General features: G+C 44.6%; 1 protein-coding gene across 1 annotated transcript; it reads left to right on the top strand.

Annotated features, from left to right (window-relative positions):
• The first annotated feature begins 3,272 nt into the window (after positions 1–3,272).
• Insl5 (insulin like 5) lies at positions 3,273–6,546 on the top strand. Its single transcript, XM_028890216.2, has 2 exons — positions 3,273–3,447; positions 6,202–6,546. Exons 1-2 carry the CDS (start codon positions 3,273–3,275, stop codon positions 6,432–6,434), a joined length of 408 nt encoding a protein of 135 aa, XP_028746049.1. The 3' UTR covers positions 6,435–6,546.
• The last annotated feature ends 7,116 nt before the right edge of the window (positions 6,547–13,662 follow it).

The following is a 13,662-nucleotide window of genomic DNA, read 5'->3' as shown; positions in this document are numbered from 1 at the left end:
GGGTTTTTTCGAGACAGGGTTTCTCTGTGTAGCTTTGAGCCTTTCCTGGGACTCACTTGGTAGTCCAGGCTGGCCTCGAACTCACAGAGATCCGCCTGGCTCTGCCTCCCGAGTGCTGGGATTAAAGGCGTGCGCCACCACCGCCTGGCCTGTCTCTTTTTTAACTAACTTAATGAGTTCAATTAGTGCTGCCCATACATACCTGGGTATGGGACCATCCACTGGAGCGTGGTCATCCTACCAGGGACCACACCTTAAAGAAGACTGACTCCTCCTCCCCAGTTGTCATCAACTGTCAGTTGATACTATGTCCATTCAGCAAAGTAATAGTACGTTCCCCTCTAGGGCCTATGAGCTCCACAGTCAAGGGTTCTTGTTCAGGTTTACAGCACCAGCTGTGAATCCCTTCCTGTAGAGCAGACCTTAACTCCAGTCAGAAAAATGCTTGCCTACCCCCATAACATGCATGCCACCATTGCCCCCATGGGCACATCTTAGCAGGTTGGCCATTATAGCTCCTAAGAGTCACAGCTCAGTAAGACTGTGGATGACTTTTCTCCCCTAGCAGCCTGCATAGCACCTTCCAGTTCTATGAAAGTTAGGCAGCAGGGATGGAGCTTCTAGACCAGTATCAGCTTGATTTGTCCAAGTCCTGTGACCTAATTGTGTGGTATCTTCAATAATGTCTTATTGACAAGTTTTGGCAGGCAACCAAAACCAAGGGCAATAGCCCGGAACTCCCCTTGACCAGAAACTCTAGTGGATTAGCCCATCTACTACTTTTTCTTCAGCAACCTGTGGTTTCTGAGAGAAGCATTATCCCCCATGTAGGGTAACTCCAATTAGACTTTTTTTTATATTTAGGAAACATAAAAAGTAGTAGGTTTCCATGGCTTTGTGTCAACCACCCTTAGTGTTGGCTCCTCTTCCCTACCCTCTAACCCCCTCCCCACTTACACACCCCCTCCTATTCCGTTACCCCACTCCATATCTCTTGCATTCCACCGTCTCTCCTCCTGTAAAATCTCCCTCCCCTCAGTGCTGAAGGGTTTTGAGGTAGGAGTCACGTAATCAGATAATTACAGCAAGACTTAGAATTTCAAGTTCAGGAGAGTCCTCAAGCAATCCGACCCACACTCCTCAATTTACAAATGAGAAAAATAGAGCAGCCAGGAGTGAGGCTGCGCATTGGGGGCTCACACTGCTGTCCCGGCTCTGTCCGTCTGTCCGTGGCCAGGATCACTACTCTTGTATCCATTTAGCCACAGACAGGGTTCAGATCTTGGTGTCCTCTCATCCACACCCCAAATTAGGGTGTCCCCTGGAGAGACCCTAAGAACTGCATAAAAAAATGGAGGCAGAGAGAAAAATCTTTAGAATCTAGTGGAGCAGCCAGAGATAACTGCCGTTTTTTTATTTTGTTTTTGTTTTTGTTTTTATTAGTTTCCAGAGTGTATTTATATTTGGGTGGGTAGCTGTTCTGGCCTGTTTTTCTGTTGCTGTGATATAATGTTCTAACCAAACGCAACTTGGGGAGAAGAGGGGGTTATTTCAGCTCACGTTTAGACATCACAGTCCAGCACTGAAGGAAGTTAGGGCAGAGAAGCAGGAAGCCAGCGGGGAAGCCATGGAGGGACACTGGCTTGTTCTCCGGCTCTCTCCTAGGCTCAGGCTTACCTAGCTTTCTTCGAGAGCCCAGGACCACCTGTGTAGGGATGGTAACACCCACAGTGGGTTGAACCCTTCCACCTCAACCAACAACCAAGTTATTAATTCAAGCAATGTCCAAAGGAGATGGAGCCAGTGAGATGGTTCACTGGGTAAGGTACCTGCAGCCTGACAGTGAAATCCTGGACCAGAGTTGGATTCCCAGAATCCACATAAAGATGGAAGGAGAGAAGTGACTCCACAAAGTTGCCCTCTGACTGCCAATATGTATTGTGCCATATGATATGTACTGTGCCATGTGACATGTACTGTGCCATATGATATATACTGTGCCATGTGTGCCTGCACACAGCCATCATACAGACATACACACAGACACACACTCACACAACAATACTAAAAAATAAAATCCAAGAAGAGAAATTTATGAAACATTCACTCTACTGCTCTGTATAGTCCAGAGCTACTCCAAAGCATTTTTCTACTGTATCTTGATGTGCTGTTTCAAAAAATCAGTGACAACTCTTCCTCTTTTAAAGTTTAAAAACACTTATATTTCTGATAAGATCTGTATGAACTTCGATATTAAAGTGGTAAGAACAAGTTTATCACATCTCAAGGCATCAAGCCACAAAAATATGAATATTGTTAGTTCTTTATAAAAGTGTTCTGTTCAGCAAGGTCTTCGCAGACATGGCTGCAGGCCAGTCTGATGGATGAAGGCTGGAATGAAGACACTCTCACTCTCAGAAGGTTCTGGGCTTAGATCGGGGCTTCAGCTGGCTTACCAAAAGAGGTATTTCATTATTTAGCTGTTTGGGATAGACATTTGGCTTTATGGTAACAGGAATGTATGCTGAGATAGGCATACCCAACCCACGGACGTCAAGGAACATCCTAGTCACAGAAATTTTGAGTTCTGAAGAGAAGTCATCTTTCCTAGTCTATTCTGATGCTGAAGTAAGATGACTGCCAAGAAACTAACAACTGTTAATATGTGAAGTAGGACACATGTCATCACTTCACCTCTGTGATGTAGTACCACTGCCAGCATTTTTTTTTTTAAAGGGGTACTTAAATAATTTGTTTTAAATTCTAGATCTGGTGAGAGGAAAGCCAGGAATCAAACCCGGGGCATGAAAACTGCATCACTGTGTGATTTCCCACTGCATTGACACAGAAGCCGCATTCACTCCCTGGAAGCCTTCCTCAGATGGGATCCCCCATGTTAGAGAGATACCAGTGTTGACTTTCCGAGTTTAAAGCTTGCTCTATGTCAGTCAGTAAATGAAAAGTGGGCATTGAAACTTAAATCTTCCTGCTTAGCAAAGCCGTGCATTTCCGCAGCAACTCCGGAGAAGACGCAGCAACACCGAGGGAGGTGTTTGGATGACTGGGTAAACAGCAATAATCATAAAAGCACATCGCTAGCCCTCCACACTGGCACCTTCGTGCTTAGGAAATCCTGCTAAAATAAGGTCTGACCAATAAAACGTCAGGGGGGATGAGTATAAATGGCCCAAGAGGGCGAGGTAACTTCAGACATTCACTGGGTACCGCTGACTGCATCGATTCTCATTCGCTCTTGGGCACTCTCGGGCACCATGAAGGGCCCCACTCTCGCTCTGTTTCTCTTCTCTGTCCTGTTAGCTGCTGCGCGAGTGAGAAGCAGGGAGACCGTGAAGCTCTGCGGCCTCGACTACGTGAGAACAGTCGTCTACATCTGTGCCAGCTCTCGATGGAGGAGACACCTGGAAGGGGCCCACCAAGCTCAGCGAGGTAATCGAACACACGCACCTCACTTTTCCCCCAGACCTATCTTTTAATTCCCCCCCACACACACTAGTTATTTTAGTAGCTATTTCTCTAAGAAATATTGATCTATTTGTGTATCAATGTAAGGGCTTAGTCATCAAAATACACTCCTGAATTTGACCAGAAAAAATGATGAACATGCAACAGTTTAAAAAGTAATGCACTGCTATTCTTTTTTTTAATCTTATTAAATTTTCTGTTCATTTTACATACCAACCTCAGGGATCTGCACTGCTATTCTTTAGTCTTCTGCTTGCAATCATTTCATTGCCTGGGACTTCAGCAAGCTTAGCATCCGTGGGCGGAGCAGTAAAGGCTATAGAGAGGCCAAATAGATATCTGCACAGGGATGATTACAGAGTGTATTAAGTTAGAATTCAGGTAAGGGGCAAACAAGGGTGAAAGGAAGGACCCGACTCAACAGACCACTTAAAAGTACCAGGCAATTTCAAAGGCAACATGTCATTCAGCTTTCCAATGAAGATCATGTGAAGTAAGTAATGTTTATCATTTATCAGTAAGAAAACTGTTTACTCAGCCACTCAGCGGGAGGCCAAGAAGCGAGTCAGATCTATATGCTTCAAGAGCCGAAGTCATTGCCATTACACGCTGCACCTCAAGTGAAGAGACGGCTTCAATAGATCCTTACATTGTGGAGAAGGTGGAATTTGACAGAGGTCCTGAAGGACCTGTCAAATTTGAAAAGTTGGGTGCAGGGCCGAGAGAGCTGGGAGCATTGGGGGAATTGTGAGCAATAGGAAATGTGTAGTTAGAATTCCCAGAGTGCCCGTCAATCTGCTATCACAGCAGTGATGTGTGGACTTCACTGAACTACTGTTTTCAATTCAAGTAACTTAGAAAATGGGCTGGAATTCTTTCTGCTAATCTTGTAATGAACTATGAGGTAAAGGACTGGAGACATGACTCAGTGGCCCGTGCCAGGCACCTCACAACTGTCTATAACTCCAGCTCCAGGGGGTTTGACTCCTTGGCCCATTGAGCACCTGCATTCATGTGCGTGAACATGTGCGCATGACACACACACACACACACACACACACACACACACACACACACACACATCACATACACATAACTAAAAATAATAAGATTAAAAATTAAAACTATGAGGTAAAATTTACTTAAAGTTCTATTCTATTTTTTTAAACTGACAAAAATGGAGTTATATATACCATGTTGATGTTTCACAATGGCTAAATCAGGCTAATTCACATACACATTACCTACATACTTATTTTCTTGTGGTGAGAACAGTGAAAATGTATGCTCTTAGAAATTTCAGGAATGAATACGCTGCTGTTGATAACAGCCACCACATTGTACCGTCCATCTCTTGAACTTGTTCTTCCTGGCTACTTGAAACTCTGCACTCTTTGGCTCCCCTCTCTCCATCCCTGGACACCTAAGTGACCCTCAGAGAGTTCTCTTTTTGCTCCTGTGGCCTTGGCTGTCCAGATCTCTCTTAGAAGTGAGACCACGAAATATTGCTCTTTCTGTGCCCACCTCATGACTCTGCTTGAATAATGGATTTCATTGCCTTTGTTTTCTAAGAAAGATGTAGGGAATGGATGACATACAAATGCTAAAAGTTTCAGCTTGGCTTTAAATGACTTTTGCTAAACAAAAGACTTTAGTAAAGGACTAACAATATTCATGTTTTAGGGGAATGATGCTTTGAGATGTGATAAACTTGTTCTTACCACTTTAATATCCAAGTTCATACAGACTATATCAGAAATATAAGTGTTTTTAAACTTTAAAAGAGTTGTCACTGATTTTTGAAACAGCACATCAAGATACAGCGGAAAAAATGCTTTGGAGTAGCTCTGGACTATACAGTAGAATGAGTTTTTATGTTTCTTTTTTTAGATTTCATTTTTTAATATTGTTGTTGTGTGAGTGTGTGTCTGTGTGTATGTCTGTATGACGGTTATGTACAGGTGCATATGCCACAGTACATATGTGGCAGCCAGAGGACAATGTTAAGGATCTAGTTCTCCCCTTCCATCTTTAAGTGGATTCTGGGGATCCAACTTGGGTCCAGGCTTTCACTGTCAGGCTGCAAGTACCTTACCCAGTGAGCCATCTCACTGGCCCCATCTCCTTTGGACATTACTGAAATGATAACACTCAAACCTTCCACAGGTCTCCATGGTGCTTTCCTTCACATTTTTTTTTTATCACTGATCAATCACTAGTTGGCCAACTGACATTCATTCAGGTGACTTTTGTTTAGTGCTTGCCAGTGTGGATATATGAGTCTCAACTAAATTAAAAAGCCAGAAGGGCTTGAGTACAGACATTGGGAACAACATTTAGATTAAACAACATAGCCCCTGTTTTACTGTCAGATATGGGATGGAAATCCCATCGATCAGCTCTGCAAGGCCTACCCAGGGTTTTTGTTACTGCTGTTCTTCAGCTTCTAGCTAATTAATTACATCTCTTATGGCTAATTATATAGCTTACTGCTCATTATAACTAATATCTCTGGAAACTGCTGGTCATGGAGCAGAGGTGGCTGGCATTAGTTTCTGCTAGCCAATGGACACTGATGTCATTCAACCTCTGTAAAAGGAAGAGTGTGCACAAGCCAGCTCTTCCCGAAGTGCAGGTCTTTGGTGTTTTTTTTTTTTTTTTTTTTTTTTTTTTTGGCGGGCTTCTTTGAGGTAGTATGGTGCCTCTCCTCTCTTACAGCTGAATCAAGAAACTACTTCCAATTCCCAGACAGACAGGAGACATCCAAGGAAACTCTTGAGCACAACCTTCCCAAGATGGATATCTCAGGACAGGAACTTGTTCAAGACCCACAGGCGCCCATGGAAAGGCTTTGGCAGTTGAAGAAGTACTCACAAGTGTCCAAACGAGATCTGCAAACTATGTGCTGCGTGGAAGGCTGCTCCATGACTGAGCTCAGCACACTCTGTTAGGAAGTGCCCACACCCATGGGCAAGCTTCAGCATGCATTTAATTGGTGTTCTAGCTCTGAGTCTGTCACTGCAACCATGGCTTTGGGGTAGACAATCCTTTTCTAAAAGGTCTTGTCTATTATAGCTTAAAGCCAAGAGAAGTCTCTCCTCCCTTTGCCAAGGTCAATCCACTTTTCTTTCTGAATTCTAACTATTGCTTTGAAATGTCAAATGCTGTGCAAAACTGCAATAAAATGTCTGAATCCAAGTTCACTGTGATTCTTTTCCCTTAAGAAATATTATACTGCCTTGTGGGAGACTGGATCTCACTTTTCCCAAGGTTGCTCTTGAGGAGTGAGGCATAGGAGATATTAGATAGAAATATAGAAGAGAGAGAGACAGATAGAAACACAGGATAGCCTCGGGAGGGCCTGGATCAGTATCCACTGGCCCCTTCTGTCTCTTCTAAAGGGTTTTTTATAAGAATGCCAAGGGGTGGAGCAATAGACCTCCCCCTAGCACAGCCAAGTGCAGACTCCTTTCCGATCACCTGGTAATGACACACATGGTCAAGCAATCCTCTAACACAGTCCTATTGGGTAAAGCAAGCTCAGATCTCACTAGAAAACCTTTGTGGGCCTCCATACTGCCCCCAGACCCCGATCAACTCCTGAGGCAGGTGGGAGAGTTGGCCCTGAGGTCATAAGGAAGGGAGATGTGTCCCTGCCCACCACCAACTGCATACAGGAAAGCAGGTCCTGTGCCTCACCTGGGCAGGACAATAGAGCCAACCTCATTGGTAGAGGTTGGTGATCCAGCCCCGAAGTGTGAGCATAGGAGAGAGAGCTGTTCCCATTACCCATCTGTCATGTGGTGGCATGGGTGTGGGAGAGATGCCCTCCCCACCCTGCCCATCAAAGCCTGAGGCAGGTGAGAGAGCTGGCCCTAAGGTCATAAGAGTGGGAGAGCTGACCCTGCCCATCATCAGCTGCAGCACTCTGGAGAGTGACACCCTGGGCATCAGTAGAGTGGCCCTGAAGGTGTAGGTATGGGAGACCTAACCCTGAGGACATGAAAGCAGGAGAACTGCCTGTCCCTTGCTCATCACTGCAAGGGATGAACGTGCTAGGGCAATGCAAGAGAGTTTACCCTGGTGGTGAGGACAAGAGAGAGCTGGCAGGACCAGAACCTGCTACCCAGGCCCAGAACCAGGGTTATGTGTTGGCCCACCTCAACATCCACCCCATCTGTGATCTTCTGGAGTACACGAAGGGACCAGTACTGCAGACTCAAAGCTGTAGGATCCCACAACACAGGGCAACAGCAGTATAACCAAGAGGAGTCCTAGTGAGGGCACAGCATTGATAGTGTAGCAGAAAGCAGAGGCCTCAAACCAGACCCATGACTCTTTGCAGTGAACACTTGCAAGTAAAGATATATGGACGGACAAAAGGGTTTACTGCGTGACTCACTGTGTCACACTAGAGCTTCCATGATGAAACTGATTTTTTTCCTTCTCTCTTTTTTTTCTCTTAAATTTTATTTTATTTTATTTTGGGGGAAGTTGCAAGGGCAGAGGGTAGATATAAAAGGACAGGGAAATGAATGAAATGGAGATGCATGATATGAAAGATACAAAAAATAAATAAAAAGGAAAAATTTTTAATTAAAAAAAAGAAAAAAATGTTATAGGGATCAGAGAGATTTCTCAGTGGTTAAGAGCACTTGCTCTTGTAGAGGTTATGGGTTCAATTCCCAGCAACCACACAATTGTCACACTGTAACCTCAGTTCTAGGAGATCCAATACCCTTTTCTGGTCTTCATTGGCACTCAGTCTGAATGTAGTGCACAGACATATATGAAGGCAAAACACTCATCATGTAAATAATATGTATGTGTGAAAAAATGTTAGAGTCAATGATTAAGGATGCTCCAGCAAAAAACAAAACAAAACAAAGAAAAACCAAATAACCAAACAACCAAACAACCAACCAAAAAAAAAAAAAAAAAAAACATGTACCAGGGACTGGAGAGATGGATCAGTTAAGAACACTGGCTGTTTTCCAGAAAAAAAAAAAAAAAAAAAAAAAAAAAAAAAAAAAAAAAAAAAAAAAAAAAAAAAAAAAAAAAAAAAAAAAAAACATGTACCATGAAAAATAGGAATCTTGCAACCACTTGTTTAGCATGTGAGCAATAGGGCCTGATAATGGAGTTACAGATGGTTGTGAGCCACCATGTGAGTTCTGGGAAACAGACTGCTGAGCCATCTGTCCCACGCCAATCTAGCCAGCTCTTACTAAGGGGGATGCAAAGCCTCCCCTTCCGGTGATGGGTAAGATGGGAGAGACTGCTCTGCTGTCTCCTAGGCAGGAACTATGCCTCTCATGAGCGTGGATGAAGTCTTGGAAGACTGATCATCATCATGCAACTCTTCCCAGAGATTTCTGGGACCACAGCTCTTAGTGCCATCTGTGGCAGGAAAGCAGGGCAGAGAGAGGGGCATGAAGATTGTCACATGAAAGAGATGAATGACTGAGAAAAAAAGTATGTTTGAGTAATGCTCTCCTTCTTGTAGTCTAAGCTACCTTTATTTTGCCTCTGTCTTGCAGAGATAAAAGGACTTTCATTCTTTTTTTCCCCATTTTAAAAGAAATTTTCTACTCACTCTACATACCACCCACAGATCCTACCGCTTCCCTCCTCCCATGTCCCAGCCCTCCCTCCCAAGCCACTCCATATGCCCACATCCCCCAAATCAAGGTCTCCCATGGGGAGTCAGCAGAGCCCGGCACACTGAGCCTAGGGAGGTCCAAGCCCCTTCCCACTGTACCAAGGCTGCGCGAGGCACCACACCACAGGTACCAGATTCCCAAAAGCCTGCCCAAGCACCAGGGATGGATCCCGATCTCCCTGCCTGGGTGTTCTCCAAACAGTTCGAGCCAAACAACCGTCTTCCGTATCCAGAGGGCCTAGTCCAGTCCTGTGGGGGCTTCACAGCCACCAGTCCACAGTTCATGGGCCTCCAACAGTGTGGCCGGTCATCTCTGCACTTCTTCCCACACTTCTTCCCGTCATAATCTCCATGTTCCCTGCCTGCAGAATCCCTCCTCTCTCTCATCAATTGGATTCCCAGAGCTCAACCTGGCACCTGGCTGCGGATCTCTGCATCTGCCCCCATCAGTCACTGGACAAAGGCTCTATGATGATAGCTAGGGTATTCGCTAGACCGGTCACCAGTCCAAGCACCCTCTGGACCACTGTCAGCAGTCCAAGGTAGTGTCACCCTTATGGGTTCTTGAGAGCTTCCCCAGCATCCTGCCTCTTCCTTTGAGAAACCAAGCCCTAGCTGGTGAAGGCATTGTGCCCTTTGATGATTGGCTGTCTTCCTAGATGAAAGGAGAAAGCAGGGCTATCACGAAACATTTTCATCTCTTACACTGGCTGCTGACTCTAGTGGGTTGTTTGTGCTGCTCTTAGTGATACTGTCTGTGAAAGGCATCAGCCGCATGTTGGGTGTTCATTGTGTGTGGTCTGTAAACATCATTGCAGGTCACCTGTAAGGCGTGGATGGTACTTCACCATCAACTTTCACGTGAGAAATGTGTCTCAGTCTGCACAGCGGAGTGGATGGTGTTTCTGGAGACGCAGTAAAACTGTTTAGTGTTGATCAAGGCAGTCTCGCCAAACTTGCTAATATTAAAAATTCTTATTACCATTAGGCATTCCCAAATTTTTTAAAAGTTAGTTTTACTAGGCAGCAAGTTAGATATCATCAGGGAAGGAGGTCTTTGGAGATGGAGCCTCTCCTCCTAACCAGCAGCTTGTAAAACCCAAAGGAAATTTCAAAACTCTGTTTATTGATCAGAGGAATGGGTTCTGAATCATAGTCCCCAGCCTTGATGGAGTTGTCATTCTGAATTCTTTGGAAGGCCATTCATTGAGACCTTCCTAAGCCTTGTAAGCACATGATCTAAGGGCTAGAGAGATGGAGCAGTGGTTAAAAGAACTGGTTGCTCTTCTCAGAGGTCTTGGTTCAATTCCCAGTACCCATATGGCAGCTCACAATCATCTGCATCTCCAGTTCTATGGGATCCAATGCTCTCTTCTGGCCTTTGTGGGCATCAAGCATGCACATGGGGCACAGACATGCATGCAGGCAGATGCGTATGCACATAAAATAAAAACAAATCTCAATAATATGATCTATAAGAGGTTTTTCTTAAAGAATATGAATACAGTTGTCCTTTCAAAAGAAAGTCAATCCAAATGACCCTGTCAATCACCTGGATAGGGGTAAGTCCCTCAGGAAAAGCTGCCTTGGCTAGAGGTTTTATAAGCAGGCTAAACTTCCTGAAATATAAGTCAGATTGAGTTACTGTACCAGGCATACATTTCCTCCTGTGAAGTGGACCTTAAATCCAATCAGAAAGCTGTTAGTTACCTCCATTACACAGCTTGCCAGTCAGTCATTATTATAGCCCACAGAAGTCTTAGCTGGCTAAGACTATTGATTAATCTCCCCCACCCCTCAGCATCCTGCATAGCACCTTCTGGTACTATGAAAGCTATGACCAAAGTGTGTGCTGTCTTGAGCAATAGAGCCTTGCTATTCAGTTTGGGTGGGCAACTGTATCAGTTACTTTTCTATTGTTGTGATAAAAACACCATGACCAAGACAACATAAAGAAGAGAGCATTTACTTGGGCTTATGTGTCCAGAGAGATAAGAGTCCTGTGGCACAAATGGAGGCAGTAGACGGCAGTCATGGGGGGCAGGAACAGTTCTGAACTCACATCTCGAACCACAAACTGAGAGCTGAGAGTGAACTGGGAATGACGTCAGGCTTCTGAAACCTCAAAGCCCTTTCCTAGTAACACACTTCCTCTAGCAAGGCCATACCTTCCAAATGGCAGCAGCAACTGGGAACCAGGGGTTCAAATACCCAAGACTATGGGAGACATCTCATTCAAACCCTCACAGCAACTGAAATCAATGTCATTCACCTGTATTGTTTTTGGGGGGTCTCTGGGAACCCCCAACCAACAACTCAAAGGGAGTTGCCCACATGTGACACTGGGCTTTTTATTTGGAACCTATGGCTTCTAAGAGGAGCATTATCCCCTGTATAGGGTAAATCCAATTTAATATATATTTAAAATCCATACACACACACACATACAAGTGTTCAGGAAGCTTATAAAATAGTAGGTTTTCATATATCTTTTTCAAATGTGCTCAGTTATTTCTCTGTCTCTCCCCATTCTTCTATCTGGCCGAGAACTGGCAGCAAGGAAGTTCACAGGCTGTTGGGGCGAATTGACTACTATTACTTTGCTAAACAGACATAGGGTCAAGCAACCTTCTAAGTATGTGTCTGTGTACCCATAGAGCAGGGCAGCTCTTAGTACTCACCAGAGGAGCATCTTTGTGCCCTGGGTGGTGGTTACTTCAGATGCTTACAGCTGCTCAAAATGCAGAGAGTAAGTCTGCAGAGTGCTCAGCCGTCTACATCATCCTCCTCCCCTCTCTTCAAGGCCCAGAAATACTGTGGAAGATTATAAATGCTAAAGGTTGTACTTTGTGAGCAAAATGTTTTCTGGACACGACAGAAGCATTGCAACCACAGAACCTTGTACAAAACTGAGCCAAGCTCGTGGGCGCACCCTTAATCCAGCACTCAGCAGACAGCGATCTCTGTAGTTCGAGGCCAGCCTGGCTACAAGGAGCTCAAAAGGCAAAGCTACGCAAGAAACCGTCCGAAAAACCAAAAAAAAAAAAAAAAAAAAAAAAAACCGAGCCAGTCAGCATCCCAGCATGGATGGGGGAAGGGACTTGTGAGGCTTCCATCTCTAGCTGAGGAGCTGTTGACAGTTGTGGGATGCTAGGGCAGGGACAATCAGTTTTCTTTATGCATGTGGCCTCTGAAAGGTTGACATGGGAGGCCTCACACCCATGTGCTATGGACAGCATATTAGATTCAATGGGTTACTTAAAAAGAGACAGAAACAAGGATGTGAAGTCAGAAAGGAGCACACGATGGGAGGTGCAGAGTGTAGGAAGAGTTCAAGCAGAAAGTGGTAGAGGGTGAATGTGATCAAAGTACATTGCAAACATGTATATAATTTAATAATAAAATATATAATATTCAACATATATATATATATCCATCAAGTACAGTTTTGCTGCCCATATACCCCATATATTCTTGGATGTGTGGCCTTCTACTGGTGTGTAGTCAACCCACCAGGGGTCACACCTTTGAAACTATTCAATTGCCCAAAATCCCCCAGTTAAGGGTAGGAATTCCTGCCTACATACCATGTCCATGCTGGCATGTTGTCTGGTTTGAGCGTTTGCAGGCCTTGTACAAGCAATGCCAACGGTCCTGAGTTCAAACATGCGACTGCCCTCGGGGTCCTGAGAGCACCGTTTCTTTGCAGTCATCTACCTCCTCTGCCTCAGACACTCTTTCCACCCCTTCTTCTACGGTGACCCTTGAACCCCAGATAGAGGAGATATGATATAGATGTCCCATTAATAACTGAACACTCCAAAGTCTCTCATTCTCTGCACCTTGACCAGCTGTGGGTCTCTGTTATAATTGTCATCTATGGCAAAAAAAAAAAAAAAAGCTTCTCTGGTGGTATTGAGAGATGCACTGATCTATCTATGGGTAAAATGATAAGTCATTGAGAGTCAGCACACACACACACATACACACATAAATAAAATTAACCTTTAAAAAGAAAAACAAAACAAAAACACCAACATTATCTTAAAAGATTATTGAAATAATCTTCCTTTTCCCACTTGATGAAAAGCTGACGTTTGCATGTCAGCCAGCGAAGCACACAGCAGCAGCAGACCAGGATGAGCTGAGCTGGATTTTACTGAGGAAGACATGCTGGGATTGCAGCTGTGGAGCAGGTTGCTCAGGATTGAACATCCCCTTGTGGGAGGGAGGGAGGGAGGGGGTACAAGGGACCGGAGTTCATAAGGTTCCTGAGGCCCTTCCTGAAGGTACAGCGGTAAGTAAATGCTGGGGAGAGAAGTGAAGCTGCAGGGGTGGGAAGGAGCAACTCAGCTACTCAGCTACAGTGGGTTGTCATGGTGATACAGCTGTTTGTAAGTAACCCCTCACATGTCCTAGCCAACAACAATACACTCTTGGGTTCACCAGCTGGATTTTGATGAAGAGTTGTGTTGTGTGTGTGTGTGTGTGTGTGTGTGTGTGTGTGTGTGTCTGTT

This window comes from Peromyscus leucopus, chromosome 2 (assembly GCF_004664715.2).
Source record: "Peromyscus leucopus breed LL Stock chromosome 2, UCI_PerLeu_2.1, whole genome shotgun sequence".
In the NCBI taxonomy this organism is placed as follows: Eukaryota; Metazoa; Chordata; class Mammalia; order Rodentia; family Cricetidae; genus Peromyscus; species Peromyscus leucopus.
This window is presented reverse-complemented; position numbering and strand designations above follow the sequence as displayed.